This window comes from Macaca nemestrina, chromosome 13, assembly GCF_043159975.1.
Source record: "Macaca nemestrina isolate mMacNem1 chromosome 13, mMacNem.hap1, whole genome shotgun sequence".
NCBI classification, from domain to species: Eukaryota; Metazoa; Chordata; class Mammalia; order Primates; family Cercopithecidae; genus Macaca; species Macaca nemestrina.
Genome location: NC_092137.1, coordinates 122,524,943 through 122,552,771, shown reverse-complemented (window position 1 = coordinate 122,552,771; position 27,829 = coordinate 122,524,943). Strand labels below are relative to the sequence as shown.

The following is a 27,829-nucleotide window of genomic DNA, read 5'->3' as shown; positions in this document are numbered from 1 at the left end:
GCGCCCGGGCCACTGGGCTCCGCGGAGCGAGCGAGAGGTCTGCGCGCAGTCTGAGCGGCGCGCGTCCAGTCCCGAGGCCCACGCCAGCACGCCCTCATGGCCCCCGCAGCGGCGTCGGGGGGCAGCACCCTGCCCAGTGGCTTCTCGGTCTTCACCACCTTCCCCGACTTGCTCTTCATCTTTGAGTTTGTGAGTGACTCCTGGCCAGGGAAGGGACTGGGGGATGCTGAGCCGTGCGCTCTCTCGGGCGCCCAGCACAGCTCTCGGACTGGATCCGCTAGCTCCGCAGGTCCCGGGAGCATCGGGGCAGCAGGGACAGGGCGGGGACTAAGCCAGGGAAGCCCCCTCCCACCTCCGGTCGTTTGTCCCCTTCTAGACCAACGGAATGAGGGAAACAGTCTACAGGACTATGGAGGGAAAACCGGGTTCCCAACCGGGGTCGGATGTTGGCAGCGGGTCAGGCGGGGACGGCTCTTGGTGCGCTGGTCCCAGAGCTGCGCGCGGGGCCCTCCAGACGCGCCCGGCGCCGCCGAAGCTCACGCCGCGCTTTGCGCGGTTGGGTAGTTGCGCAGCGTTTTGAAGGGAGATAGTGTCGGAAAAAAAAAAAAAAAAATCAGCAAAAGAAACGTTAGTGTTACCAACCGAGATCTGGAGATGAGAGGGAGTTGAATCCGGTTTATTTTCTTCTGGCCTTTTACAGTTTCTGGCGAGGGGACGTATTTGCGACCAATTCGATCTGGAAATGAGCCCCTAGTTTGCGCGGCCGCAGTCCTTCTGCCCCGTGTGTGGGGTGGGAGTGGAGGAGACGGGGGTTGGGGGGGCGGCGAGAGCGATCCGCATGCCCTGGCTGACCTTGGGCAGCCCCGGGGCCTCTGCACCTGCGGTCGGTCCCGCCTTGCGCGCACGGTCTGTGCCTGAGGCTGCGGGAAAGCGCTTCCTACTGAGAACTCCTGATAAGCGCTCAAGGCGTCGCGAAGCCGAAGTGACTTCCCTCAGCCTCAACTCCCCGGGGCCCGCTGGCCCTCACCTGGGAGGGGTGTGCCCTGTATATTCTGTGGGTGCGGTCCGTCGCCGCCTCAGGGACACCTTTCCCGGCACCCCACCCTCAGAAGCACAGGCGTGGAGAGTTGGAGGGGAAAGAAAATGTCGGAGCCTGGCTGTTTAAAAATTGGACCCCAGGTTGTTATTGCCTGATTGGAGGGGGAGGGTCAGTTCGTCCAAGGAGGGCTTGGGGGCAGGGGCTAGGCAGGGGCCGCTGCGGCGGCCTGGGAGCAGGACTATCATTGAACTTGGGGTGAAAGTCGAGTCGAACCCCAACCTGGGTGGAACCGGTGACTTTAAATCCTAGGGATAGGCGGAATCAAAGCAGTTACATTTAGAGGAAACCCGGGACGCCAATGAACGCAGCCCCACCATTCCCAGAGAGCCAGCCCCGCGCTGGTCTTCAACATACAAGAGGGAGTGCCCCTGAGAGTAGGAACTGTCCGGTGAGACGGGGCGATCTCATCTGCGGGAAAGGTGACCGGAGGCTCCCACCCAACCCACCAATGCTGCAGAGACTACAGGGGTGTGGGAAACCTTGGAACCGTCTACTACTGGCAGCTTGCTCCGACAGCGCCAGCGTGGCTCTGTGGCCTGCCCATACGGGGCTTCCAGAACAAACAACTCCCCCTGGCCCAGAACGCTTCTCTCAGCTGACTTAGAAAGTCACTTCTCCACCTCACCCCTGTTCCCCACCTCCCTTCCTCACTTCCCAGGAGACCCGCAACGCACAGTCACCTCCAGGCGTCTTCCTCATGCTCTAGATTAGGGATGGGCTAGCAGGTGCCTGGGAGAGAAGAGGAGAAAGCTGGCCCCAAGCCTCTCAGTTCTCCTCTGTGTGGACTGTAAATATGAAGCTGTATATATTTGATGTGTGGAAGGAATGCGGAATTAAACGGCCTGAGAAGGCGCTGGCCACCCCGGGGGAGGTATTTTTTTAAATTATGGAATATTACAACTCAACAAAAAGACAACCCAATTAGAAAATGAGCAATGGACTTGAACAGAGGTTTCTACAAAGAAGATATACAAATGGCCAATATGGACATAAAAAGATGCTTAACATCATCAGGCATTAGGAAAACAAAATTGAAACCACAATGAGGCCAGGTGCAGTGGCTCACGCCTGTAATCCCAGCACTTTGGGAGGCTGAGGTGGGTGGATCACCTGAGGTCAGGAGTTCGAGACGAGACTGACCGATGTCTCTACTAAAAATAAAAAAATTTTTTTAAAAAACTTAGCCAGGCGTGGTGGCTCATGCCTGTAGTCCCAGCTACTCAGCAGGCTGAGGCATGAGCATCGCTTGAACCTGGGAGGCAGAGGTTGCAATAAGATCACGCTGCTGCACTCCAGCCTGGGCAACAGAGTGAGACTTGGTCTCAAAAAAATACATAAATAAGTAAATAAATTAAATAAATAAATAGAAAGAAAGAAATCACAATGAGATACCACTTCACACCCATTAGGCTGGCTAGCATCCAAAAAATGGAAAACGTCAAGTATTGGGTGTGGAGAAATTGGAACCCTTGTATGTCGCTGGTGGGAATGTGAATGGTTCAGTCACTGTGGAAAACAGTTTGGTGTTCCCTCAAAAAATGACCCTCTGACCCAGCAATTCTACTCCTGGGTATATAACCAAAGGATTCAAAGCAGGGACTTTAGTATTGGCACATGCATGTTCATAGCAGCACTCTTCACAATAACACACAGCCCAGTGGCCATCAGCAATGAACTAAATAACAAAGTGTGACACACCCAAACGATGGATACGACCTGGCCATAGCAAGGAACGAAGTACTGATACGTGCTACAAAGTTGATAAACCTTGAAAACTCTATGCTAAGCGAAAGATACCAGGCACAAAAGGTCATATAGTGTATGATTCCGTTTATATAAAATATCTGGAATAGATAAATCTGTAGAGACAGAACACAAACCCTGGTGGTTAACCAGGCACCGAGGGGAGCAATTGTTTAATGGCTATGGGGTTTCCTTTTGGGGGGTAATGCAAACGCTTTGGAATTAGATTGAGTTGGTGGGTGCACCATACCATGAATGCACTAAATGCCACTGAACTGTCAACTTAAAATGATTGGTTTGATGATATGTGAATTTCGCTCAAGTTTAAAAAACAAAGATAGAAATATTTCAAATATCACAGAAGAATATATATAATACTTTAACAGACACCTACATAATTATTGCCCAACTTTGTCAAATCTTAATATTTTGCCTTGTTTGCTTTTATGTATTAAAGAAATGAAGCTTTCAGATGGCATCTAAGCCCCCTAGACATTCTTCTGTTATCTTATCCTCTCTCTCCCTCCATCCTCAGGGCCACCTGTAGGCTGAATGTGGTGTTCACTTCCAAGCACAGTTTAGACTTTCACTGCACACATATGACCTACACATGGCATTGTTTTACGTTTTCACACTTTATGAAAATGCCAGCATACCGTACATATCCTTCTGCAACATGCTTTCCAGGCAACATTATGTTCTGAGATTTGTACATGTTGACTTTGTTTATCCAGTCTTCTGTTAATAGACACTTGGGATAGTTCCAATTTGCTGCCTTTAGCTACTGCAGACAGCATTGCCAAGAACATTCTCATATTTGCCTCTGTAGTTACCTGTTGGAATTTCTCCCATAAACAAGTGGAGGATGTGACTTGTTGGGTCACAGGGGATGTGCACATTGTCGTTTTCCCAGATGTTACCACATTGCCGTCCAAAAGAGTAATTCCAATTTACACACCCCAGGAGCAGATTTACTGGGAAGCCGATGATGTTTAACTAAGTTCAAGACCCCTCCTTACTCATGCCCCTTCCAAGACTCTGCCTAATTTTGTATTCTTTTATAAAGATAGTCCCCCCAATTGTTTAAGCTTCAGGCTAAACCTGGACCTTCCCCGGCCCCCACCAGCAGCACATGAAAGTCACCATTGTTCCTCATCACTTGGTAGCGTCAGACTTTATAATTTTCTGCTAATCCGATGGGTGTGAAATGCTTGATTATTTTTTAAATCTGTAGTCCACTGAGTTGTTGATGACTCATAGTTCAGATTCCCATGCCTGACCTCCCAACAGCCTGGGAGGCGCAGATGACCAAGGCGATCAGGGTGGAGCACCACTTCCATGGTGAGGGGACTGCCCACTGGAGCAAGTGAGGGTGGCAGCTCAGGGTGGGGCATAGCCATCTCTCCTTGGCCCTGCAGCCCTATCCCAGACCTCCTGACCTCTGAAATCTGCAGAGTCCTCACAGGAAGAGGAAGGCAGGCCCAACTAGGAAGTGAGACTGCCTTTCCAATTACCTCCAAAGTCACAGAGGCTGTGCCCCTATTGCAGGTGGTGGGTCGTCAGCGCAGCCCTGTATAGGCCACGGGTGAAATGGCCAGTGTTCTCTCCTCCTCCAACAAAACCCAGGGCTTTGCCTCTGGTCTGCTCCCCTGCAAAAGTCCCACCCAGCGAGGAACTTTTCCTTTTGGAGCCACTCTCTGTCTCCTCCTTCTCCATTCTAAGCCAGGGGCTTCATGACACTGAGCCACCATTCAGGAAACAGAAGATGTGCAGGGAAGGCTTTCTGTCTCAGCTATGGCCCCCAGACGCAAGGTCTCCCACAGAGAGACCCCTGTGCCAGGAGAGACCCCTACCCTTTCGGGACTTGTGAAGGAAGTGGCTGAAGAGGGCTGTGAGATCATCTACTCGCCTCTCCTCCCCAGGCCACAAAGAAGGCAGGGTTGTGAGTGAGAGCCTGAGGAGTGCCACCAGCCCTCCAGGGGCACGCCCTCCTCCTCTGTGCCTCAGAAGCACCAAGAGAAGTGCAGTCACGTCACGGGTTGGGGTTGGGGTGGGGAGACACCTGAAATCAGTTTGCAGTTTTGACAGTTTCAGCGAACTGGACAGAGTAATGACTAAAATGACACCTTTTCTGTGACCCAAAGCGACCGGACTTTTATTAAGAGTGAGGCCGGGCGCGGTGGCTCACGCCTGTAATCCCAGCACTTTGGGAGGCCGAGGCGGGCGGATCACAAGGTCAGGAGATCGAGACCACGGTGAAACCCCGTCTCTACTAAAAATACAAAAAATTAGCCGGGCGCGGTTGTGGGCGCCTGTAGTCCCAGCTACTCGGGAGGCTGAGGCAGGAGAATGGCGGGAACCCGGGAGGCGGAGCTTGCAGTGAGCCGAGATCGCGCCACTGCACTCCAGCCTGGGCGACAGAGCGAGACTCCGTCTCAAAAAAAAAAAAAAAAGAGTGACCAGAGAAGTCTAGGGACCTATGCTAGATTTCTACCTGGCTGGGGAAGAGCCAGCCTGACAGAGCCGGGACTGGGCCACGGGCCGGTGATCCAAGCTGTGGCTGCATTGAGAAGGTGGCGTGGGAGCTCCTAGGAGACCAGAGATGTAGAATCACAGAAACCTCACTTTCAGACAGAGAGCAGCTTGCCTGGGTCACGGGGTCTCCAGGGTCCAGCGAGCACTTCTAGCAGTGAGCAGGTCATGCCCAGCCTTCTCCATTCACCTAAACAGCCACGAGAGATTTTGCTTGCGCTAGAAGGCACCCTGGGATCCTGAGTAGGCAGCCCTGCCCACCTGGCAGCCCTGGGCAAGGCTGGGGTCCCTTCTCTCCCCGCCTACAGAATGAAGGGACAGCTCAGGACCACTGGGACGCTCTCACCTTCTCTGGGTCTCCTTGTCAAAAACACACTCTGCAGGTTCTGAGTCATGAGGTCCAAGGCAGGTTGAAGAACACACATTGCACTGCACACCCTCCACTGACTCTCTGAGACTTGGCGCGGGCGTCTGGAGGCCAAGCCACCCTCTTGATATTTTTAAGGGGAACAGAATAGTGGGAACAGTTCTCAGGGAGAGGCTGGGGCAAGCAGTCAGGTGCTCTGAGGTTCTCGCAAGTCAGTCCAGGGACCTCCTCTCTTCCTGGAGCAAGTTCCCTGCTGCTCTAGCTAGGAACGTCTCCTACAGGCACCAGGGAGTGGAGCAGGCCCTGCTTGGCCAGCACAGGATGGTGTCTGAGCTGGCCTTCCCTGACTGTGTTCACTGGCTTCCAGCTTTGTCCCCTCTCTGTAACTATTTAGGGAGGGCTACTGCCTGATCTGCCCTGTTTTCTCCTCTCTTCCTCTCTAAAGGGAGGAGAAGTGTTCCAGACAGAGGTTCCACAGGGGTTTGGTGGAGAAGTGACTTTTCCAGTTTTTCGGGACCAGAGGCCAGCTTTGGTGAGGACTCAGTGACTCTGAGCTGCTCCCTGGAAACTGCTGAGCAATGACGGGGCTCAGATCCACAGGACTGTCGGACGTGTCATCACACCTGAGCTACATTTTAAAAGATTGGCTGTTAGCTTTTCATACATCACTCCCCCACCTCACGGGGATGGGGCAATGCCAGGACTGGTGGGAAGGCACCCGTTCTGTCCCAGTGCTTTCAGAAGTGAGTAGGAAGCCCCAAGATGCTGCTGCCAGCAGGGCTTACCCTCAGGTCGGCCAGGGACAAGGGCTGAATTTTGTACCTGTACTCGCCACACCGGCAGGCGAGGGGCAGAGCACATTGTGCCACCAGTGCAGACTTGCTCTGCACGGATTCAGTAGTGGCTTGGCTTTGCCCTGAGCCCAGACACATTCTCCAGAGAACGGGCTGGGAGTAGGGACTGGACCACCTGGGACCTGCCTTGACACAGGACAGAGCCAACCAGACTTGAACTAGAAGGGGCTGGGGGCTGACTTAGCCACTCTGGGACTTCCTTCTGGCCCCTCTAGTCTCAGTCCCTGGACATGGTGACTTGGAGCAGCAGACCTCAGGGGCAGCTGCTGATAGGATACCCCAGCAGGTGTTCCCTCCTGGTGCTGACGGGTGTGAGGACAGTAGGGGATAGTGCTCCTTGTCCTTGAAGGAGGAATGTTCTGGGGTGTGTGGCCAGCTCCTTCTCACAGCTTTCAGATTGTTCCCAAGGGTGTGGAGCATGGCGCAGGTCCCTCGTGGTCTCTCATCGATTTGGAAGGCTCCAGATTGCCTTTGACCCCCTGGTGAAAGGCTTGGTTCCCAGTGAGCTCCTGGCTGGGCACGAGCAGCGTAGTCATTTCCCTTCTTGGGGTCATGAATGTGCCACACTCTGATTGTCTGCAGCACGTCTCCCCAGGCTCTCTGCCACTCCTACCGCATTCATAGCTAGTGTTCTACCCTAGTATTGGGCGAATCATTTCAATGTACCCAAGCCCTGGGTCCTGAAAAACATATGTAGGAAATCGAAGGAAAGCCTGTCACCAGCCACAGCCAGCCTCACTGACCGGCAGGTCCTGGCCAGAGCCTCCAGTCCCTGTGAGAATGCAGTGGGCTGGGAGGGGAGGGGCTGGAAGGGCAGGGGGAGGAGGCAGAAAGTGAAAGTCCCAGAACCAACTTGGAGGGAGGGGGCCCAGGAGGTGGGCACTCCAGGAATAAGGCCGTGGGGAAGAACATAGGTCATAGGTCCCCTGACCTATGAGTGGAGTGGGGAGGGGTGGGGTCTGCATGGCGGCCCCTCCCTCTTCTTCAGACTGAACTGCAGGCCCGCGTCTGCCCAAGAGGGAGCGGGATCCTTTGGCATTTCATCTTGTGCTGTGTGCGTCTTCAACACAAACCTTGCTGTTGTTTTCCTCTGAAGGAACAGAGGCTATTGAGACTCATTGTTTCAGTGGCGGGCTGGGGAGGGAAAAGCCGGCTGGGAGTGGCCTGACGACTAATTGGTTACTCTCCCTCCTCCATGTTAACACGTCTGTAATCCCGGCACTCTGGGAGGTCAAGGTGAGAGGGTCACTTGAGGTCAGGAGTTTGAGATCAGCCTGGGCAACATGGAAAGACCCCATTTCTACAAAAACTATAAAAAATTAGCCAACCATGGTGGCTTGCACCCATAGTCCCAGCTACTCAGGAGGCTGGGGTGGGAGGATCACTTAAGCCTGGAGGTCAAGGCTGTAGTGAGCTGTGATTGCATCTCTGCCCTCTGGTGTGGGTGACAGAGTGAGAAACTGTCACCAAAACAAAAATCCATGGCCATTTCCAAAGCTGACCCTAGACACAGGAGGTAACTGTCACACTCATGGGGTCCTGCATCTGGGCCTCAGCCAGCTCATCAGAGCAGCACCTGGCAGCTGTGGGAACATGGGTAGGTAACTGTGCCTCAGTTTCTGCATCAGTAAAATGGGGACATAGCAGCACCTGCCTCACGTAGCTACTGCCCCATAGCTATCAAGTGCTGTTATTACTAGTTGACTAATAATTTAAACATCTGCTCTGAAACCAACTGGATGACCCGTACCCACCGCGGGGTCCACAAGGCCCGCCCCCATCACCTTTGCCGTAGGTGCCTTCTGTTCCATTCTCAGGCAGGTGCTGCATGAGGATTGGGATTGGGTCAGGCTGTGGAGGGCACACTTGACTTTTCCCTGGGGTCACCAAGTCCTGCCCAGACACCACCTTCCTGGGGCCTTCCCAGTGGCTCTCCTCTCACCAAGAAGGAACAACTGAGGTCAGAGGTCAGTGTGTCCTCGGCTGGGACCTTGATGGGGACAGCCAGGAGGTGGAGGACAGGGTGGCAGCCCCAGCCTGCCTTCTGCCCAGGGAGCAGGCTGCTTTCTAAGCCTCTCTGCATCACCTGCCAGCCGGGTGCCAGGATGGGCAGGGAGAGCTTTTTGGGTTCTGAGTGATGCATAGCTACATCTGCCCACAGGCATAGGAACGAGTTACCAGTGGGTTCAGATTAAAGCTTTCAAAGGTGATTTGTCATCAGTGTCAGTGTGTCGGCTGTATGCAAGGGCATCGGTTCAGGGAGGGGGCAGCCTCTGGCAAAAACCTGTGCCCTCACCTCCCCCAACCTCCATCCTGGCCCCAGCTGCTTGGCAGGTGGGCAGAGTTGGATTGAGGGGCCTGGCAGGAAAGGAATCACCCAGCTTGTGGGTCTCAGGACTCTTTCTAAAACCAGCCACAGACCTCCTTCATCTCCATGTGTGATCGGGGTGGGGGCGGCAGTGGGAATGCTTCTTTGTTGGAGGTGGCCCTTCAGGCCCGAGCTAACCCGTCACCTCCACCGGGAAGCCCACCTTCCTAGCACCCTTTCCTGGCACTCAGAGCACATCCTGCAGACCTTTGTTTTTTGTCTGTCTCGTGCCTACACCCCGAGCCTGCCCACATCCCTGGCCCAGATCAAGAACTCGGAGACATTTGTTCTCAGCAAGCATCGGTAGGGAAAGGGCTCAGGTCTCCACTCCACCTACCCAACACTGATGAATCATAAGATGAGTCCTTGACCTCAAAGGCGGACAGAGGGTGAAACTGACAAAGGCCGCCAATCCCCAAGAGACTCTGGGAGTTCCAGTTCCCTTGGACCCTCCCAGACCCGGGGCAGGCTGCCTCCTCTCGCCTCTCTCTTGCAGTTGTACACCTGTTTTGTGGGTTTGTTCACATTACTAACCTACCTGATGACTCCCATAAATCCCTTTTGTTTTTCTTGCATTTAAGCCACTCCTGTCTAGTCTAGCATTTCCACGGATTTTGCCTTTTCCAGGTGGCTTACGCTGTATTTTCATGGAACCTCTCGGTTTCTGTTTATCCTGCTGGGTAAGGCCACCGGTGTAGACGTGGTAGGCAGAATTTTCCGTTCAAATGAAGACATGCCTATCAGAAAACCCCTAGATTTGTGGATCTGAGTGGAGTTTTCATTCACGCAGGAACTAGTGACCAACCGTCCTCTAGCTCGTGAGGGAGGCAGGTATGAAGTCAGCAGTCCTGCTGGCTGCGTGGGCTGTGGGAGAGAAGGCTTCCCTGGGGCTGAAGGCGGGTGAGATTGCAAGCCTGAACAGGGGGCTCTTCCCAGTCCAACTTGCCTTGTTAATATAAACTATGGCCCTGAACTCAGCTCTTAGACTTTTTTTTTTTTTTTTGAGACAGAGTCTCGCTGTGTCGCCCAGGCTGGAGTGCAGTGGTGCGATCTCAGCTCACTGCAACCTCCGCCTCCTGGGCTCACTTCATTCTCCTGCCTTAGCCTTCAGAATAGCTGGGACTATAGGCGCCCGCCAACACGCCTGGCTAATATTTTGTATTCTTTAGTAGAAACTGGGTTTCACCGTGTTAGCCTTGATCTCCTGACCTCATGATCTGCCCGCCTCGGCCTCCCAAAGTGCTGGGATTACAGGTGTGAGCCACCATGCCTGGCAACAGCTCTTAGACCTTTTAATCCCAAATCTCTATCCTCTTCTTCACAAACTGATCCAAACCCCCTGAGTCGTGCTCTTGCCTTGAGATTAGATAAGGAGCACGGTCTAAGGCCAGCTGGGGGTGAGGATGGCATGAGGGGTCCCTCTGGGAGGAAGAAGCCGGAGGGGAGAGTGACTGCTGTAGGTAAACCAAGTCAGGTCCCAGCCCCGCTCCCAGGGTTCTCTTTCGTAGCAGCCCCAGGAGTCAGACTCCCAATACTCTGCCTTTTCAGTTGATGCAGGGAGAGGGTCACCACCCAGAGAATCTCAGACCTCTCCCCCGATCTCTCCCCATGGGCTCAGATGGGCATCTTGTGCCAACTACCGGGCTCTGTCCCTGTCCCGTGTGGCGTTCGTATCTGGTCACCGTTGCTCAGACACTGACACTTTCACCAGGGCCTGAATCCACCCTTGGTGGACCCAGAGCTGCTCCAGTGGGGACTGTCGCAAGACTGCATGAGACAGGAGAGAAAGGGAGAGGTGGGCTCTGTTCATTAAAGTGTATCTTCGAATGAGATCCATTTCACTGGGTGAGCATGCCTCAGTGCTGACCATGCCACTCCCAGCATCTGTTAAATGCGTGAGTGAATGAATGACCAAGTGAGTGAGTCAGCGAGTAAGAGAGTGACTGAGTGACTGAGTAAGTGACTGAGTGAGTGACTGAGTGACTGACTGAGTGACTGAGTGAGTGAGTGGCTGAGTGACTGAGTGACTGAGTGACTGACTGAGTGACTGACTGAGTGAGTGACTGAGTGAGTGACTGAGTGACTGAGTGAGTGAGTGACTGACTGACTGACTGACTGAGTGACTGAGTGACTGACTGAGTGAATGAGTGACTGAGTGACTGAGTGACTGAGTGACTGACTGACTGACTGACTGAGTGAGTGAGTGAGTGGTGACTGAGTGACTGACTGAGTGAGTAACTGACAGAGTGAGTGAGTGACTGAGTGGATGAGTGACTGAGTGAGTGAGTGAGTGAGTGAGTGACTGAGTGAGTGAGTGACTGAGTGGGTGAGTGAGTGAGTGAATGAGTGGGTGAGTGAGTGAGTGAGTGACAGTGAGTGAGTGAGTGGGTGAGTGACTGAGTGGGTGAGTGAGTGACTGAGTGAATGAGTGGGTGAGTGAGTGAGTGAGTGGGTGAGTGACTGAGTGGGTGAGTGAGTGACTGAGTGGGTGAGTGAGTGACTGAGTGGGTGAGTGAGTGAGCGAATGAGTGGATGAGTGACTGACTGAGTGAGTGGGTGAGTGAGTGAGTGAGCGAATGAGTGGGTGAGTGAGTGAGTGAGTGGGTGAGTGAGTGAGTGGGTGAGTGAGTGAGTGACTGAGTGACTGAGTGACTGACTGACTGACTGACTGACTGAGTGGTGACTGAGTGACTGACTGAGTAACTGACAGAGTGAGTGAGTGACTGACTGGATGAGTGACTGAGTGAGTGAGTGACTGAGTGAGTGGGTGAGTGACTGAGTGGGTGAGTGAGTGACTGAGTGAATGAGTGGGTGAGTGAGTGAGTGGGTGAGTGAGTGAGTGAGTGAGTCAGTGAGTGACTGAGTGGGTGAGTGAGTGAGTGACTAAGTGGATGAGTGACTGACTGAGTGAGTGGGTGAGTGAGTGAGTGAGCGAATGAGTGGGTGAGTGGCTGAATGAGTGACTGAGCGAGTGAGGGAAACTTCTCTGGCTTGCTGGGACTGAGTTCCTTCGTACCGGGAGGTAGGTAGGCTGACAAAAGGAAGGAAGCCAAGCCGTGTTTGCTCGTTGCCTCTCGGAACTGGAGCAGAGTCCCCTGCCCTCCCTCTCAGATGCGTCGTCTTAGGGGAAGAGCTGCGGGACTCTGGGGAAGCCTTCAGCATTAGGGGTCTTGGGTCTTCCCCTGAGCTCCTGCTCTGTGCATATTCATTCTCCCACCACCTGGTGCACGGGGCCCTCTTCACTTCATCCTGGCATCAAAGCCTGTTGTGCCATTTACCTGCTCTACAGTAGCTCATCCTTAACCCGGCTCTACCTACACACACAGTGAGTGGGTGAGTGAGTGACTGAGTGGGTGAGTGAGTGGGTGAGTGAGTGAGTGGGTGGGTGAGTGATTGAGTGAGTGACTGAGTGAGTGAGTGACTGAGTGAATAACTGAGTGAGTGAGTGACTGAGTGGGTGAGTGAGTGGGTGAGTGAGTGAGTGGGTGGGTGAGTGATTGAGTGAGTGACTGAGTGGGTGACACACACACACACACACACACACACGTGCACTCACTTGCACTCATATGCATGCATGTGCACACACATATACACAAGCATACACAGGCACATGCACACATACAAATACACATGCATATGCGGCACCATACACATACATACATGTGCACAGACATACACGCATACACACCTGCACACAAACACATACACATACATACAGAGAAGCACACGTGCGTGCATGCATACACATACATGTAGGCACATACATGCACCTATACACAAGCATACATGTACACACACACACATACATACATGCGCACAGAAAAATGCTTCCTACCCTCTGTCTCACTGCTGGAATGATTAGCTTTAAACCAATCATCCCATAGAGCTGGGCAAAGACTGCTGAACCTCTCCTGAACCTCGCAGGTGTTTTTCTGGTCAGATCACCTGCACAAAATGTCCTCCTGGCATTGAAATAAGCCTTGGCTGCTAAAACGACTCAGTGAGTGAGTAGATTGCCAGCAACATGAGTCGGGGGTGCTTCTCGTGGTGGCCTTGGGAGGACACAGAAGGGCTGGGAGCCTCCTGCAGTCCTCCCAGCACACGGGGATGAATCCGCATGCCTCCCTCGTCCGGCGAGGACATCTCTTCTTTTCCTTCCTGGGGAGATGACCTAAGTGGCAGGGGAGCTCAGCAGTGGTGCTCAGCCTCTCTTCTGTGGCCGGTTTCCTTTACTTCTCAGGAATTCGAGGCACAAACTGTTGTTCACATGTGCCTTTAAAGGCACACACCACGTGCTCTGTGCTGTTGGGCTCTGGGGACCACACGCCCAGGTGTGTAGATGGAAAGCCTTGCCTAGGAAGACCTCTTTGGTTCATGTCTTCATGTGTCCTTGGAAGAATTTCCGCTTGTGGAGGCCCTAACAGGGTGAAATGGAGCCCCAGAAAAATATCCAGAGAATTTGAGCAAGCCCTCTGCACTGCCTCGGTTACCCAGCCCTGCAGCAGAAACACTGGGGACTGTGGATGAAGAGTTCTTTCAGCCCCAGGGAATGGAAACTCCAGACGAATCTCAAGAATGTGCCAGAGAATGCGTCTTCCCGTCCTCCATGACCAGGCCCGTTGTTGGAGGCAAGGCTGGCTCATAGCTTAGTGCCCTTTGTGCTTCCTTGTGCGGGGCAGGCACATTTTTCTCAACTTTGGGTTTCTGGAGACCGTCGGTTTTCCCTTTTTGATTCTCTTGAGGTTATTTAAATATTCTGGCTCTCTTTGGACAAGTTTGGGAGTAGATGATTGTGCGTATTGAGATCATATTCAGACTGCTGGGATTTTGGATTTTTCACATAGTTACAAAAGAGGCTGCTTCATCTAAAGACCGTCGTGACAGCAAGAGCTTAGTGGCAGCCAGGTGCCAGCCCCCTGCAGATATAACCTGAGTCACAACTACGGTTATCACTGCTTTTCAGATGAGGGACAGAGAGATTCAATAACTTGCCCAGGGACAGCAGGTCACCCAGCTACCAACAGAGCTCACTTCAAACTCATCAACCCTAGCTCCAAAGTGCATACCCTTAACCACCCCTTAAGCACCCTGGCTGCTTCCCGTGGATTAATTTGGAAAGAAAACATGAGAAGCTTCTCCGATTTCACACGAGAGCTCCCAGGAAGACAATTCCTGACAGAATTTTTTTTCACAAACATCATTTCGTTGGGTAGACCGTGGATGTGAACTCTGTGGAAACTTTTTTGTCCCGTTTTGTACATTATCCCATGTTCTTAGAGAAGTTCAACTCTGCTCAGCACCCCCAACTGGCCTGAATTAAAGGTGGGTGGTTTCCAGCTCTGTCATACCAGCGTTGGGAGGGGCCTCTAAACGTGCATGCACCCCCTCGGTCCCCATCCTCAGACAGTGAGGCTGCATCTCAGAGTTCAGAGGACACCCAAGGACGAGCTAGTCTCATGTTCCAGGCGAGACAGGGACCCAAGCTTGAGGAGAGGACAGGAGGGGAGAGGAGAGGAAACGCTATGGTGACATTTTGCACTGAGAGATGGGGCAGGACCTGGACGGGGGCAGTGGACTGGCATCGCTGGAAGGCAGGCAGCGCCCTGAGACAGGAGCCATTTCCTCTTCTGTCTTACAGGAGTTACAGAGCATCGCCCACGGCCGTATGTTACGGCAACACAACATGAGGCCTTGGCCAAGAGTGCGGGGCGTCTGTCCCATCACTCTGCTTCTTTCCTGGGAATCAGACGCTGGGCATGAGTCCTGGGCTTTGGTGTTTTTTTTAAAGGCAGCCCAGGTGACTTAACGTATAGTCAGGGCTGAGGACGATAGTGTTTGCCGAGGCCCCACCCCCATCTTCTAACTCAAGGCCCTGGGACTCAGAGCACTCAACCCTTGTCCCTCTGTAGCCACCCAACTGGAGACCTTTGTCTGAGATCACCCAGCTAGCTGTACCATCTCTATTTTGATGGACAGTGATGGGGTGCAGCTGCGAGGTTGGGGGAAGTCTGGCCTGTTGGCAGAAACAAAGGGGACACAGACCGTGCCTCCGGGGTGCCAATAATGTTTTCAAAATAATCGCCTCTGTGCATTGCCGCCTGGAGACTGGGAGCCACCTGGAGTTTCCTTGATGAAAGGAAATCCTTGAACCCTCACCTACTCCCTCGCTCTGGACAAATATTTGGCCAGTGGGGTCCTGAGGCCAGACTGGAACAGACTGCGCCATGCCCAGGAGTGCCTTATCTCCCTGGTGTGGGTGCCTTTCCTGCCCTGCTTGCTCTCTGTACATTTAGTAGGTGGAGCAGGGCAGGAACCAGCTTTGACTCATGGTTTACACCAAATCTCAGCTTTGCACACAGCGGGGCTGGAGGCTCACCCTGCTCCAGCCCCACCTTCTGCTACTCCTTGACCCATGCCCAGCTGCCCAGCCTTCAGCCTCCGAAGCCCTCACAGCTGCTTCAGCATCCTCTGACCTTGGCATGTGCCCCTTCCACCCCCTGGCACTCTCCTGGCTCGGCTGCACCTTTCCCATCTCCTACTCTTCTTCTCAGGGTTGCTCTGCACCCTCCTCCGCCCCGCCCCCAGATAGCCCCTGTGACCCCGGGCTCTGCAGTCCTCCCTGGGCACCTCCTGGGCAGTGCTGAGAAGAACTCTCCCAGTTCTCTGGCCTGGTTAACCAGTTAAATCCACCTCTCTCTCCAAGGCTTGACTGACCCTATGCACCCGTCCAGGCTGCTCTGCCCACTCAGGGCTGATTGTCCACCTGCATCTTAAGTGGCTGCTTATGTGTCTGTTCCCACGGAGCCGTCAGTCTCCTGCATGAACGACGTCTTATTCCCAGGTATTGGTAGTGCTGGGCTCAGTGCCAGAAGCTTCACACTCACATCCGTAGTTTCAGCCAGTTCACACCAGCCCACAGTGTGGGGAGACGGCTGCGAGTTGCCATTTGCAGAGAGGAAACTGAGGCCAAGAGGCAGAATCACTTGCTGCAGCGTCCTGCAGACTTCAGAGGACACAGCTCCTGTGAGAACGGGAGTCCCCTGCCACCGGGAGGGAGCCAGCAGGGCACCTCTGCAGAGGAGACCGCAGCAAAGGTCTGTGCTCCGAAGGGAAGGGGCCGCGACTCAGCTGAGGCAGCAGCTGTTTCTGTTCCACAGACACCTGGCCGGGAATGAAATCTCTCCCGGCTCGGCTGCACCTTTCCCATCTCCTCCTCTTCTTCTCAGGGTTGTCTGCACCCTCCTCCGCCCTGCGCCCCCCAGATAGCCCCTGTGACCCCAGGCTCTGCAGTCCTGCCTGGGCACCTCCTGGGCAGTGCTGAGGGGAAGGCCCACCGCCCCACTGCTCATCTCCTGGGAGCAAACCACCGGCTGTTGTGATGTCATCTGTGCTGAGACATCTGTCACTAGCTGCACCTTCACATGCTTCTGGGACAGGCAAGGGCTGGTGTAAGAGCGTCCCTAGGAACGCCGTTCCTCAGATGCTCCTGTGTTGGAGGCTCCAGAGAGATGAGACACACTCACCCAGGACCCCTGAATGGTGGGGTCCAAACGGGCCACTGTGCGGCTTCGACGGCGGAGATATTCTGTATCCGTCCCCTTGAGAGAGAATTTCTCACCTGAACACATTGTACTAAATGAAAGACGTGAGTCACAAAAGTCCACATACTGAATGATTCCATTCATATGAAAGTTCCAAATATGGAAATTTACAGAGATAGAAAGTAGATTCGTGGTTGCTTGGAATGGGGGCAGGGAAGCCACAGCTCATGGGATTTCTTTCCAAGGTGATGACAATGTTTCAAGATTGACTGTGGTGATGGACGAGCATATCTGTGAATATTCTGAAAACCAGGGAATCATACCGTTTCAATGGGGGAATTGCATGGGCTGTGAATTATAGCTCATAAAGCTGTTTAAGGAAAGAAAAAGATAATCTCTCCCCACCATCTCACCCTGAAACAGACCGCTCTACATATACCACGCAAAGGAAAAAAGTCGGCCTCATTTTTTGAAGGACACCCTTGCAAGGTGATGCCCTCAGAGGCTGGGTGGGGTCCTGAGATGTGTCAGCGGACAGGGGCTGGGGTTAAACCCGCAGTAGACTTTGTTCTATGGACAACTGTGGACAGGGTTCCCACTACAGACAGCAGGAATCTGCGTGCCAGTGTGGGCAGCATGGACTTTCCCAGGGAGCTGGAAAACAGTCTTCATCAGGTTGGTCAAAGCACACACTGGAACAGGGCAGAGGTCTGGCCTGAGCTCGAGGCCCTCTGCACAGCTGCTGGAAGCTCAGAGCCCAGGCTGTGGCTGTGCCCAGCAAGATGCACACAGGAGGCTGTGGCCAGCCCTCCACGTACTGACTTCCCCTCACTTTTCCTGCCCTTGATTCCTCATATCAGTCACGTCTCAAGCCACACGAGAAGAATGGAGTGGAGATGACTCTGCAGACAGGAGCTGAGGGCCACCTTCTGAGATTTGCCATTTCCAGGTGCCACCTGTGCATTAATTCACTTCGTATGTATTTTACAGTTAATTTTCCCAAAATAATGACATTGCGACCGTAAGCATAGAAACAACGTCACTATCCAGTTTACCGTTGCCTATCCGCGCTATTAGAGAACTCCAGACACCTGGCTTCACCCTGAGCCCTTCCTGCCTTCATCAGAAAAACCAGAGAGAGTAAAGGAGGGGGAAATCGTTTCCTCACTGTGAAATTCACTGTTCTTCGATAGCATGCGTATTGGTCACCCATAAGCGCCTCTGGCCCACGGGGTCCCACTGGGATTCCGCAACGGAGTCTCTTCCCCACCATGTGCAACCCAAGCTGCTCCTTTGGGATTTGGTTCGTAAGTGGCTCCAGTTTAGCCACACCCAGGTACCAGGAGACCAAAGTCCCGCTAGCTGACTTGGACACGGACGCATGGCTGGATAGGTCTTCTCCGGGTCCCCACCAGGGAGGCAGCTGTGAGCAAGGCAGACCTCAAGCCCACCATCACCGGGTCAGGGAAAGCCCCAAGTTATCCCTAACCCAATACACCTGTGTTTGTGCCGAGCGCTGCAGAGAAGGCGTGCAGGACTCCCCGAGACTGTGTGAACAAGGAAGCAACTTAAATTGATCCTCCTGGGAGCGTCACGTAGCCGCCAGGCAAAGGGCGCTTAGGAGAGGGGTTCCCAGGCCGGGGCCTCCCTCTGCCCACTGGATGTGCCCGCTGGATCTTCCCATTTCTCCACGCCACCCTCACATGCCTCCTGAATCCAAGCCCTGCCTACACCGATGTGCTCCTGTCCCTCCATCAGTGCCCATTATGGAAAAGGCCGCATAATCTGTTGGATCTGAAACTCAACTGTGGATGAAATCTACACACATACATCTTATCCCATGGCGGTCTGGGCATTTTTATTTAATTGATTTTGCTCCCAGTGCATCCCACCGGCCCTGCCACGTGCCTTCAGGCGGCCTAAGATTCATCAGCAGAGGACACTTTCTGGTCAGAGATGCCCACATCTGATTCCTTTGGGACAACTTGGTTTCAATAAATCCAAAGTCTTCATTGCACTGATTTTTCTACCTAAATGCAATTCTCTCCTGATTGCTTCTCAGCCAAGCAGCTCAGAGAAGCCTGTGAAGACAATGGTAGCTCTAACCCAGCAGGTGGTCAGCGGGTTCAGGGAGGTGGGGGGTCAAGGGGCTATGTGAATTCAAACCACAGGGGACACAGGCCTGGGAGGGCAGCCCCATCCTCAGCCCCCTAGATGCATCTGTAGTACCTTGGAGGCTTTTGGCTGCAAAGGAATCTCCACATAGGCCTAGAGTGCTCCGAGCCCCGTCCTCATCCAAGTGCAGAACATGTGGATGAGGCTGAGCTGATTCTTTCTGGGGGCGGGAGCGGGGGGCGGGGGCGGCACAGGGGGAGATGAGGAGAAGGGAAAGAGAAGTGCAGAAAGTCTCCGCGGGGGTTTGTACGCGCCTGTCCACAGTGAGGAGCAGGGTTTGCACGTACCCATCCGCGGTGGGGAGCGGTTTTGTACGTGTCCAGCCACAGCGAGGAGCGGGGCTGGGCTACTGAGGGGCGCTGCTGGCCCCCGTGTCTGCTCCTCTTTGACTGTGTGGAGCTCACTGACCCTGGCGACCTCAGCTGGGGTGTATTCTGGATAACCACAGGACTGTACTTCCCTCACTGTACGCCCATCCTCAGCCATCCAAGGAGACAAGGCTGGCCTGGGTTACTCCATTCAAACTCCAAATCTGGTCGTCAGAACACTTTCTGGACTTGGGAATATAAGGGGTTGAATCCAGAAAAAGAAACAATGAGCAAGAGAAAGAGAGAGTTGGTGGGGAGAGAGACAGACAGAGAGAGAGAGAGAGAGAAAGGGAGGGAGGGAGGGAGGGGAGGGGAGGGGAGGGGAAGAAGAAAGGAAGGAAAGAGAGAGAGAGGGAAACAAAGGAAGGGAGGCCAGAGGGCTATTGACAGTGTGGCTAATCTGTTTTGCCAAATAAAGACCAAAAAGATATGCTGGTCACTACCATTGCATAAAAAAAAAAGGACATTTTAATATCAAAGCAAGTAGGAAGGCTAGAATATCAGAAGAAATAGCAGCCCTTCTCATGACAATACCAAATGGCATAAGTACTTTCCTGGAATGATGAGTTACTTAACTTCCACCTACCTCAGTTTCCTCATCTGGCAAACGGGTCGGCATTACTCATAGGGTTGCTGTATCACTGAGTTATTATTTGTAAAGTGCGTAGGATAGTGCCTGGAATACAGGTCTGATATGTTTGTTCAGTAAAAAATTAAATCCATATTTAAAAAGTTAATTAGGCCGGGCGCGATGGCTCACGCCTGTAATCCCAGCACTTTGGGAGGCCGAGGAGGGCGGATCACCTGACGTCAGAAGTTCCAGACCAGCCTGGCCAACATGGCGAAACCCCGTCTCTACTAAAAACAGAAAAATTAGCCGGGCGTGGTGGCGCACACCTGTAATCCCAGCTACTCAGGAAGCTGAGGCATGAGAATCGCTTGAACCCGGCAGGCAGAGGTTGCAGTGAGCCGAGATCACGCCCCTGTACTCATGCCTGGGTGACAGAGCAAGACTCTGTCTCAAGAAAAAAAATGTTTAAAAAGTTACTCAGAGCAGGCATGCTGGGGATTGGGATTGAGATCCAGCACGAGGCCTTGCGGGGACAACAGATGCATTTTTGGACAGGAAAATGCCTGCCCTGTCCTCTTTGCCTGCTTCCTGTGATTTTTGCAGACCAGTCACCCCATGTGACCGCTGGTCGGGGGCCCTTCCTGGGCTGGGGCTCTCCTCTGGGCTGAAACTCACCCCTTCTCCTCCCCCACAGATCTTCGGGGGCCTGGTGTGGATCCTGGTGGCCTCCTCCCTGGTGCCCTGGCCCCTGGTCCAGGGCTGGGTGATGTTCGTGTCTGTGTTCTGCTTCGTGGCCACCACCACCTTGATCATCCTGTACCTAATTGGAGCCCACAGTGGGGAGACTTCCTGGGTCACCTTGGTGAGTGCAGCCCAGGGCGACTGCTGGCTGTAGTGGGGGGCGGGGCGGCAGTAGTACTGGCCCCTGGCCCGGTAGGGTGGGCTTTCCCAGTGCCAGGTGAGACTTCTCCATAGACGTCACCCCACCATGTTCCAAGGCTGAGCCTGCCCAGGGCTCCCGGCGCGGAATCAGGAGAGGCAGGGGCAGAGGCAAGGTCTCCACTGCCAACCCTCATTGGACCTGTTCTGTTCTCCCGCATGACTGCCTTTCCATGGATAACCAGCTGCCCAGCCCCCACACCGCCTGTACCCACCAGGTGCCTGCCTGCCCCTCCCATCACCCGCGAGGGCGGTTTTCATCTCAGGGGAGCGGGGCCCTGGAGGCTGACCGAGGTGTTGGGCTCCGGAAACTGGCTCTGAGGGTCAGGCCATGGTTACTGTCCAGCTCCAAGCAGGGCTGCCACAGAGCACAGGGAAACAGAAGTGGCCTTTGGTCGTTATTCTGTATAAATTCTGCCTTGAGGGCCACGAAAAGGTAACTTTTACATGTAGGACACTTGTCCCTTACCTGCTGTAGGGGTGGTGGGGCCGTTTGGCCAAGCCAGTCTCAAAAGTTCTGCTACTTAGACTTTCGAAATCACTTCCAAATCACAACTACATAAAACCCTGTTTTAGTACCTTTTTGCTTTCGTTTATTTCTTTATTTTGAGTTGGGGGTCTCATTCTGTCACCCAGGCTGGAGTGCAGTGGCACAATCTCATCTCACTGCAGCCTCAACCTCCCAGGCTCAAGTGATGGTCCTGCCACAGCCTCCTGAGTAGCTGGGACTGCAGGCATGTGCCACCACACCCAGCTAAGATTTCTTGTTTTGTGTAGAAATGGGGATCTAACTATGTTTCCCAGGCTGGTCTCAAGTCCTGGCCTCAAGAGATCCTCCTGCACTAACCTCCCAAAGCTCTAGGATTACAGTCGTGAGCCACCACGCCGAGCCCTTTTTTGCTTTTAAATATACCAGGAGCCAAAAATAAGCAATGAAACAAAACAAAACAATAGCAACAGCATGGTCCTGCCTCATCCTGCACTGGTCAGTGAGGCCACACCCACGCTGGACTGTGGCCATGCACACTTCTCGGATCCAGGACGAGCTTTTCCCTGGGACACCCCAAGCTGCTGGCCCCTCCTCCACCTCTCCCTTGACCCCTCCTCAGGGGAGACCCGTGTCCCATCCGAAGGGCTTGCTCTGGCCCCACGGCAGTGAAGTGAGACTCAGTGCAGCAGGGCAGGCATGGGACCTCCGTGACAAGGTTGGGAGGGGTGGGATTCAAAGGAAGTAGGGGGAGAGGCAAGGGACGGGGGTGGAGGGGACCTCAGCTCTGCATCCGGCCCCGTCTCTCTCTCCCCATCCCTCTGACGCTCCGTCTGCCCCGCAGGACGCAGCCTACCACTGTACTGCTGCCCTCTTTTACCTCAGCGCCTCGGTCCTGGAGGCCCTGGCCACCATCACGATGCAAGACGGCTTCACCTACAGGCACTACCACGAAAATATTGCTGCTGTGGTGAGTCTGGGCACCCGGGGCTGTGTCCACAGCGGGCGGCTCCACGGCTGGCAGGGTGTGTGTGGAGGCTGCCCAGGCCCTCTGTTTTCAGCTCAGTAACTTTGGAGTGAGGTCAAACCTTGCCTTCATCCCTGGAGCAGGAAAGCCCCAGAGAAAGGGCGTGTCGTGTCGTGCCCAAGGCTCTGCTTAGTCGTCCGGCCAGGGCTGCATGCCCTAGGCCTGGGTGGGCTTTGCAGAGGGCAGATGTGTGAGGGGATGCAGCTGCCCAACGCCTTACCCAGGTGCTCTGTGAACAATCTTATTCAACATCCACGGCAACCCTACAGCCCAGGATTATGACCCCCATCTCACAGGTGAAGTGGGCCAGAGAGTGTGGGTGACGGGCCCAAGATCACCAGGCATCGTAGGGCCCAGCATCAAGGCCGGGGGCCCAGTCCCCACACCCTCAGCACCGGTTTGGGGCCGTGAGTCTGGCCACATGGGTCTCCTGACGCTCCCCACGCGGCCGTCCATTGAAGCATTCAGCCAGGGGTGGGGACACTGGAGCCAGGTGGATTGTCATCTTAATGGACTGGATCAGAATGACAGGGTAACAGAATACAGTGTTTCATCACGTGGTTTTCAGAGCTGAGCATGTGTGCCCTTGCACCAGTCTACGATATAAAACACGCTTCTGACTGTGGGTATTGTTAAAAAGTAAGAAGTTTCAGAAAGAGCATTCGTCAGATATCTAGAACTTGACCTATGAATTATGCAAATCCCAAGGTAGAATGTAGTGATGTCCCACGTTGTCCCATCTCCCAACACGGCTGGTTTCCAAGCAGCAGCACGGCCAGGTGGCTCCTGACTGATCTTCCTTCCTGGGGAGGCTGGTGACCCACCCTCCAACTTTTTCACGCAATTCCCTCTCATCTCCTTCTCCCAAGGCCGCTTCATACCTCCCCCATCCCAACCAAGCCTTCTCTTTTAACAAACAAACATCAGCAAAGTGTCTGATAATAATTTCCATAAAACTGTGGTGGGCAAGGGTTGCGAAATGCAGATGGGATGTGGTCAGTGGGTCTGCACTTGATGGAAAAACCCAGCTAGGGGAACGAATGCCCCTTCCTGCTGCGCGGGTCTCTAGTTGGGAACCACTAGGCTCTACTGCCTTCCGACTTTTCTCTTTTACCTTTTATCAAAGGCAGCACACAGCCAGAGAGGCGTGCAGTTACAAGCCCACAGCTCAACAGATTTCATACAGCAAACTCCCTGTGTGGCTGGTGTCTGGACTAAGAATTAGGGCCTGATAAACCACTCCCAGAAATCCCCTCAAGTCCTGTCCCCATCACCGTGCCCCACCACCACCCAATTCTGATTTCTGGCACCTGTTCAGTCTCGCCTGCCTTTGAACTTCATATAAGTGGAATTATACAGTGGGGACTCATGTGGCTTCTTTCTCTCACCCTTATGTTTGTGAGATTCACTCAAGCGACAAGTGTGTAGATGTGGGTTGTTTGTTCTTATTACTGTGTAGTATTCCCTTGTAGGAATAGACCAACAGCTACTTATCCATCCCATGATTGACCATGTTCCCATTTTTTTAGTTGAGATGGATAGACATGAATATGCTCATGCAGACGGGAGGGTTACAATTGAGAACCGAGTGTTCTCAGCTGGCAGATGCACCCAAATAAAACCACCAAGGGGAAATCTGCACGGTGTTCGATGTAAAGTCACGCCTTTCAACTCACAGTATCAACTGCATCTGACTGTGAGAGAGAAAGAAGTTCGTTACTCAGGATTCAATCCCAGACCCGCCCAACCGCAGCATGTCCAGTCCAGGGGATACTGGGGTGCAAGGAGGCACCTCACACCCTCTCTCACACAGCCTGGTTTTGGAAGCAGCCAGCCTGCCTCACCTCCACTCTGTGGCTACTAATCAGGGCCTGTTCCAAGCTGAGCTCCTCCCTCTCTCCTTTGTGGGTGGCAGAGCTGCTTTGCCAAAGGGACCCCGGGGATTGGTGGAAGTTGACTGGGACGAGATGGAAATTTCTGGAGAAATCTGGAGGTTTCTAGATTATACAATGGTAGGCGGCGATGGCTGCAGTTTAGGGAGAGAGTTTTCTGAAGCCAAAATTTGCCCATTCGTGCCCAGCTCTGCATGTTCCCAGTGGGCCATTTCTTGACTCCACTTGGAAAATGAGTCTCCACCGCTCTTCCTGCTGGGGACTTCCAAGGTGCTTCTGCCAAAGGCCCTCGTTGGTCTGGAACGCCCACCGTCTGCGGAGGGCTGCCCACTGGGGTCTGACTGCCTGCCCCAGATACGCTCTCTTAAATGTGTTATTCAATCATTCGGCCTCCTTGCCGCCTGCGGGCAATGAGGGAAAGGGCTTGCCCGGGTGTAGAGGCAGGAGAGCAGGCGCCCTGAGGGCTGGGGTGGATGGGCATTTTCAGGAGTCACAGAGGCGTAGCCGCCCTCAATGGATGTTATGCCCAAGCTGGAAACTCTTGACCTCCACCCAAGGTCACAAAACCAGGTGCAGAGATTGGGCTCGGCAGCAGGCAGGCCTCAGGGAGTGGGGCGATGGGAGCAGACAGTGCTCAGGAGGACACAGCAAGTCCCCAGCGAGCAGGGCCATCGCTCCCGGGGCCACAGTGGCTGATTGGATGGTCCCAACAGCAAGGCCCCTCCTTTCGACAAAAGCTCAAACTCCCTCCTCCCCTTCGCTGTCCCTCTCTCCCTATGAAGTCTGGCTCCCTCAGCCACACCTGTGACATTAAGAACCCAAAACAAAATAATGATCGGGCGAGGATGTCCAGGCAGCACGGAGACTTTCACCAGGGCCAGCAAACCCAGGTATTTACAATCTCTTAACCAAGCCACCAGGACCACAGCTGGAGGGTGCTGGTCTCACTGCTGGGGGAGGACGTTGTCCCTCGAAAGTTACCTGCCTGAGATGCTTTCATTGGAGGGGCCTTTGAGGACTCCATCTCAGGTCAGCCGAGACCTCAGGCTGAGACCAGTGTGATGCTGGGCGATAGTGGAGAGTCTGACCTTGCACACCAGGTCCAGGCGGTTGTTAGGTCACACGGAGCTCTGTACTGAGAGGATGTGGTGGGCGCCTGGGCTCAGCAGGGAGGGCGTCCATGTGAGGGGTGAGAAGCAGTGGCAGCCCAAGCTCTCTGGGTCTGGCACCCCTGCGCCGTGTGAGGCTGGATGCAGTGCAGACGCTGTGCCTCGCCCTCCTGCGCAAACCCATTAACGGCCATTTCTGTTGGTTCCAGGTGTTCTCCTACGTAGCCACTCTGCTCTACGTGGTCCATGCCGTGTTCTCTCTAATCAGATGGAAGTCTTCATAAAGCCGCACAGAACTTGAGCTGAAAACCCAGATGGTGTTAACTGGCCGCTCCACCTTCCGGCATAACTTTTTAGAAAACAGAAATGCCCTGGATGGTGGAAAAAAGAAAACAACCCCTCACCCCCACCCCCAACAACAACAACAAAAGCCCTGCCCTATTGCTTGTGGGTGCTGCGTTTACTCTCCCGTGTGCCTTCGCGTCCGGGGCGGGAGCTCGCTGTGTCTAACCTCTGACTGCTGCGCTGTCTGCTAGGGTCACCTCCTGTCTGTGAAAGGGGAACTTCTTGTTTGGGGGTGGGAGGTGGGGACCTGACCTGAGAAGGAAACACAGATCCCCTGCTGACCCCTGGACCAGCTCTCGAGAACTACCTGCTGGAATTTTCCACAGGCTCTCCTGAGCGTCCCCTCCTGTGGCATGTTTTAAGTCTTCACGGACGTTCTGTGTGTCATGGGGACTAAAACTCACCCCACAGATCTTTCCAGAGGTCCAAGGTGGAAGATGGTAACCCTGTGAAATACTTTATAAAGTGTCTTTATGTTCAATACATTTGTTGGGTGCTTTTTGGGCTTGGGTTAAATTCCTCAGCATCAGGAATGCCATCGTTTCAGCTTTCTTTCTGAGGAATCCTTTGACTTAATCCGAATCTCAAGAGACAGCATCAGGTGGCAGTTGAGATGACAGACACTGTGTGTGCTCGGCCACTGCACTCTCAGAGCTCGGTGCTGGGGAGCCCACCCTCCCAGCCACCTGCCCAGATGGCTTTCCCCTCTCTCTGGGAACAGGCCAAGTGCCAGCCGGGGGCAGCTTCTCCTTCCTACAAGACGCAACAGTCTGTGCCCCGCTAGAACCTCCTTCCATTGTGACACTCATCAGCATGTTCCTGGGCAGTCTGCTCTGTTCCCATTATGTGGATAATACATTATTTTAGAATTTCCTCGGGCCACTCCATAGGACAGAAAGGAGAGGAGATTACAGAGTGAAAGGAAGTACAGTGACAAGGGTGAATGCCACGTTTTGGGTCTGAGATGTCTGGGTTGAAAGGAGATGGGATGATTAGGAAGCAGGCACTGCGTTAGGGATCTGGAAAGCCCAGCTCTGTTATGAAACGCTCCTTTATCCCTTGGCTCCGAGCAGTTAGTGCCATTCCAGAGATGGGATGTTAGAACAGGTGCTGGAAGACCTGTGAGCTTCCTGCCATGGAGGCGTGTGGCAGAGCATCTGCGACCTCTTGCTGGCAGCCATGGAGGCAAAGATTCAAGCTTCAGGCCAGGAACGGTGTCACATACCTGTGGTCCCAGGTACTCAGGAGGCGGAGGCGGGAGCGTCACTTGAGCGCAGGAGCTCGAGGTTGCAGTGAGCTGTGATGGTGTCACTGCACTCCAGCCTGGGCAGCAGAGCAAGACCCTGTCTCTAAAATAAAATACAATAAAATAAATAAAATTCAAGCCTCAAGTGGTGAGTTCAGTTGACATTTTACTCCTCTTCAACTTGGAGATTCTACAACTAAATTGGTCTATTCAGGAGGTCCTTTGTTAACCCAGGATAACTGGTACCAGAAACCGGCCACTCTTAGTAAGTACACTTCAAACACCCAACGTTTCATAGTACATCATGAGCAAAAGGTTTGATTGGGGCTTTACCTTGAAAAAATTAAACTACAAATGAGAAGTAATCGGAAGTTTGTTACGTGTTTAACAAAATTTCCAGCAAGTGTTGATTGAGGGAAGTCCCATTTTTCAGCAAAACCGTCCACAGGAAGCCAGCAACATGTTAATGAAGCTCACTTTTTACCCTCATCAAAAAGAAAAAGAACAATAAAGAAGGAGGAGGAGAGGAAGAAGGAGAAGGAGAAGGAGAAGGAGAAATGGAAGGCTTAGTTTCCCAAGGGCTTCTCAATGTTTTGACATTTTAATCATTCTCTTTTTTAAAAACCTTTCATATACTCTTTCTCTATTTTTTCTTCAGCCAAAGGCTTTGCCAGTGGTTCTCTGGCACCACTTTCTGATTTCTTCTAGCCCTGGGCATATTTTAAATCTGCAGTTTCATTTCACATTTGACTTGCATCCTGTTCACATTGGATGTAAATTGGATGGGCAAGGTTTCATTTCCAGCCTCAAAAATGCCCCCTCCTGGTCTTGCTCTTCCTCCTCACCCCCCACGCTCACCCCCCCCATCCCCTGTCGGGTTTCTTTGCTCCCACATGTCTGTTCCCAACTCTGTCCCTGTCCGGCTGTTTTGTGCTTGCAGGTGCACATGTGTGCTGGCGGCAGCCCTGCCAGCCATGGGTGCTGCTCCCCTGGGAGCCCACGATGCCTGGGTAGGAAGGGTTGGGAACGGGGACATTAGAGAAGCCTGCTGGGTGAAGCAAGATGCAGAGCAGGGGCACCGACTGAGCACCTTCCGTGTGCTGGGACCACTGGGGGGATGGTGTCTAGCCCCCAAAGCTGCTGCTTGCTGGCACGCCTCACCTCTC

At 53.5% G+C, this 27,829-nt stretch overlaps 1 protein-coding gene across 1 annotated transcript; it reads left to right on the top strand.

Moving 5' to 3' along the window:
• Positions 1-25,898, top strand: LOC105490010 (mal, T cell differentiation protein). Its single transcript, XM_071077370.1, has 4 exons — positions 1-189; positions 20,313-20,480; positions 21,889-22,014; positions 25,282-25,898. Exons 1-4 carry the CDS (start codon positions 97-99, stop codon positions 25,354-25,356), a joined length of 462 nt encoding a protein of 153 aa, XP_070933471.1. The 5' UTR covers positions 1-96; the 3' UTR covers positions 25,357-25,898.
• Positions 25,899-27,829: the final 1,931 nt, after the last annotated feature.

Bases quoted from the DNA above. Each gene is read 5' to 3' on its own strand.
- LOC105490010 (XM_071077370.1), top strand. From the start codon at position 97: ATGGCCCCCGCAGCGGCGTCGGGGGGCAGCACCCTGCCCAGTGGCTTC. The intron at 190-20,312 runs GTGAGTGACTCC...CCTCCCCCACAG, and splicing joins TGCTCTTCATCTTTGAGTTT to ATCTTCGGGGGCCTGGTGTG. The intron at 22,015-25,281 runs GTGAGTCTGGGC...TGTTGGTTCCAG, and splicing joins ACGAAAATATTGCTGCTGTG to GTGTTCTCCTACGTAGCCAC.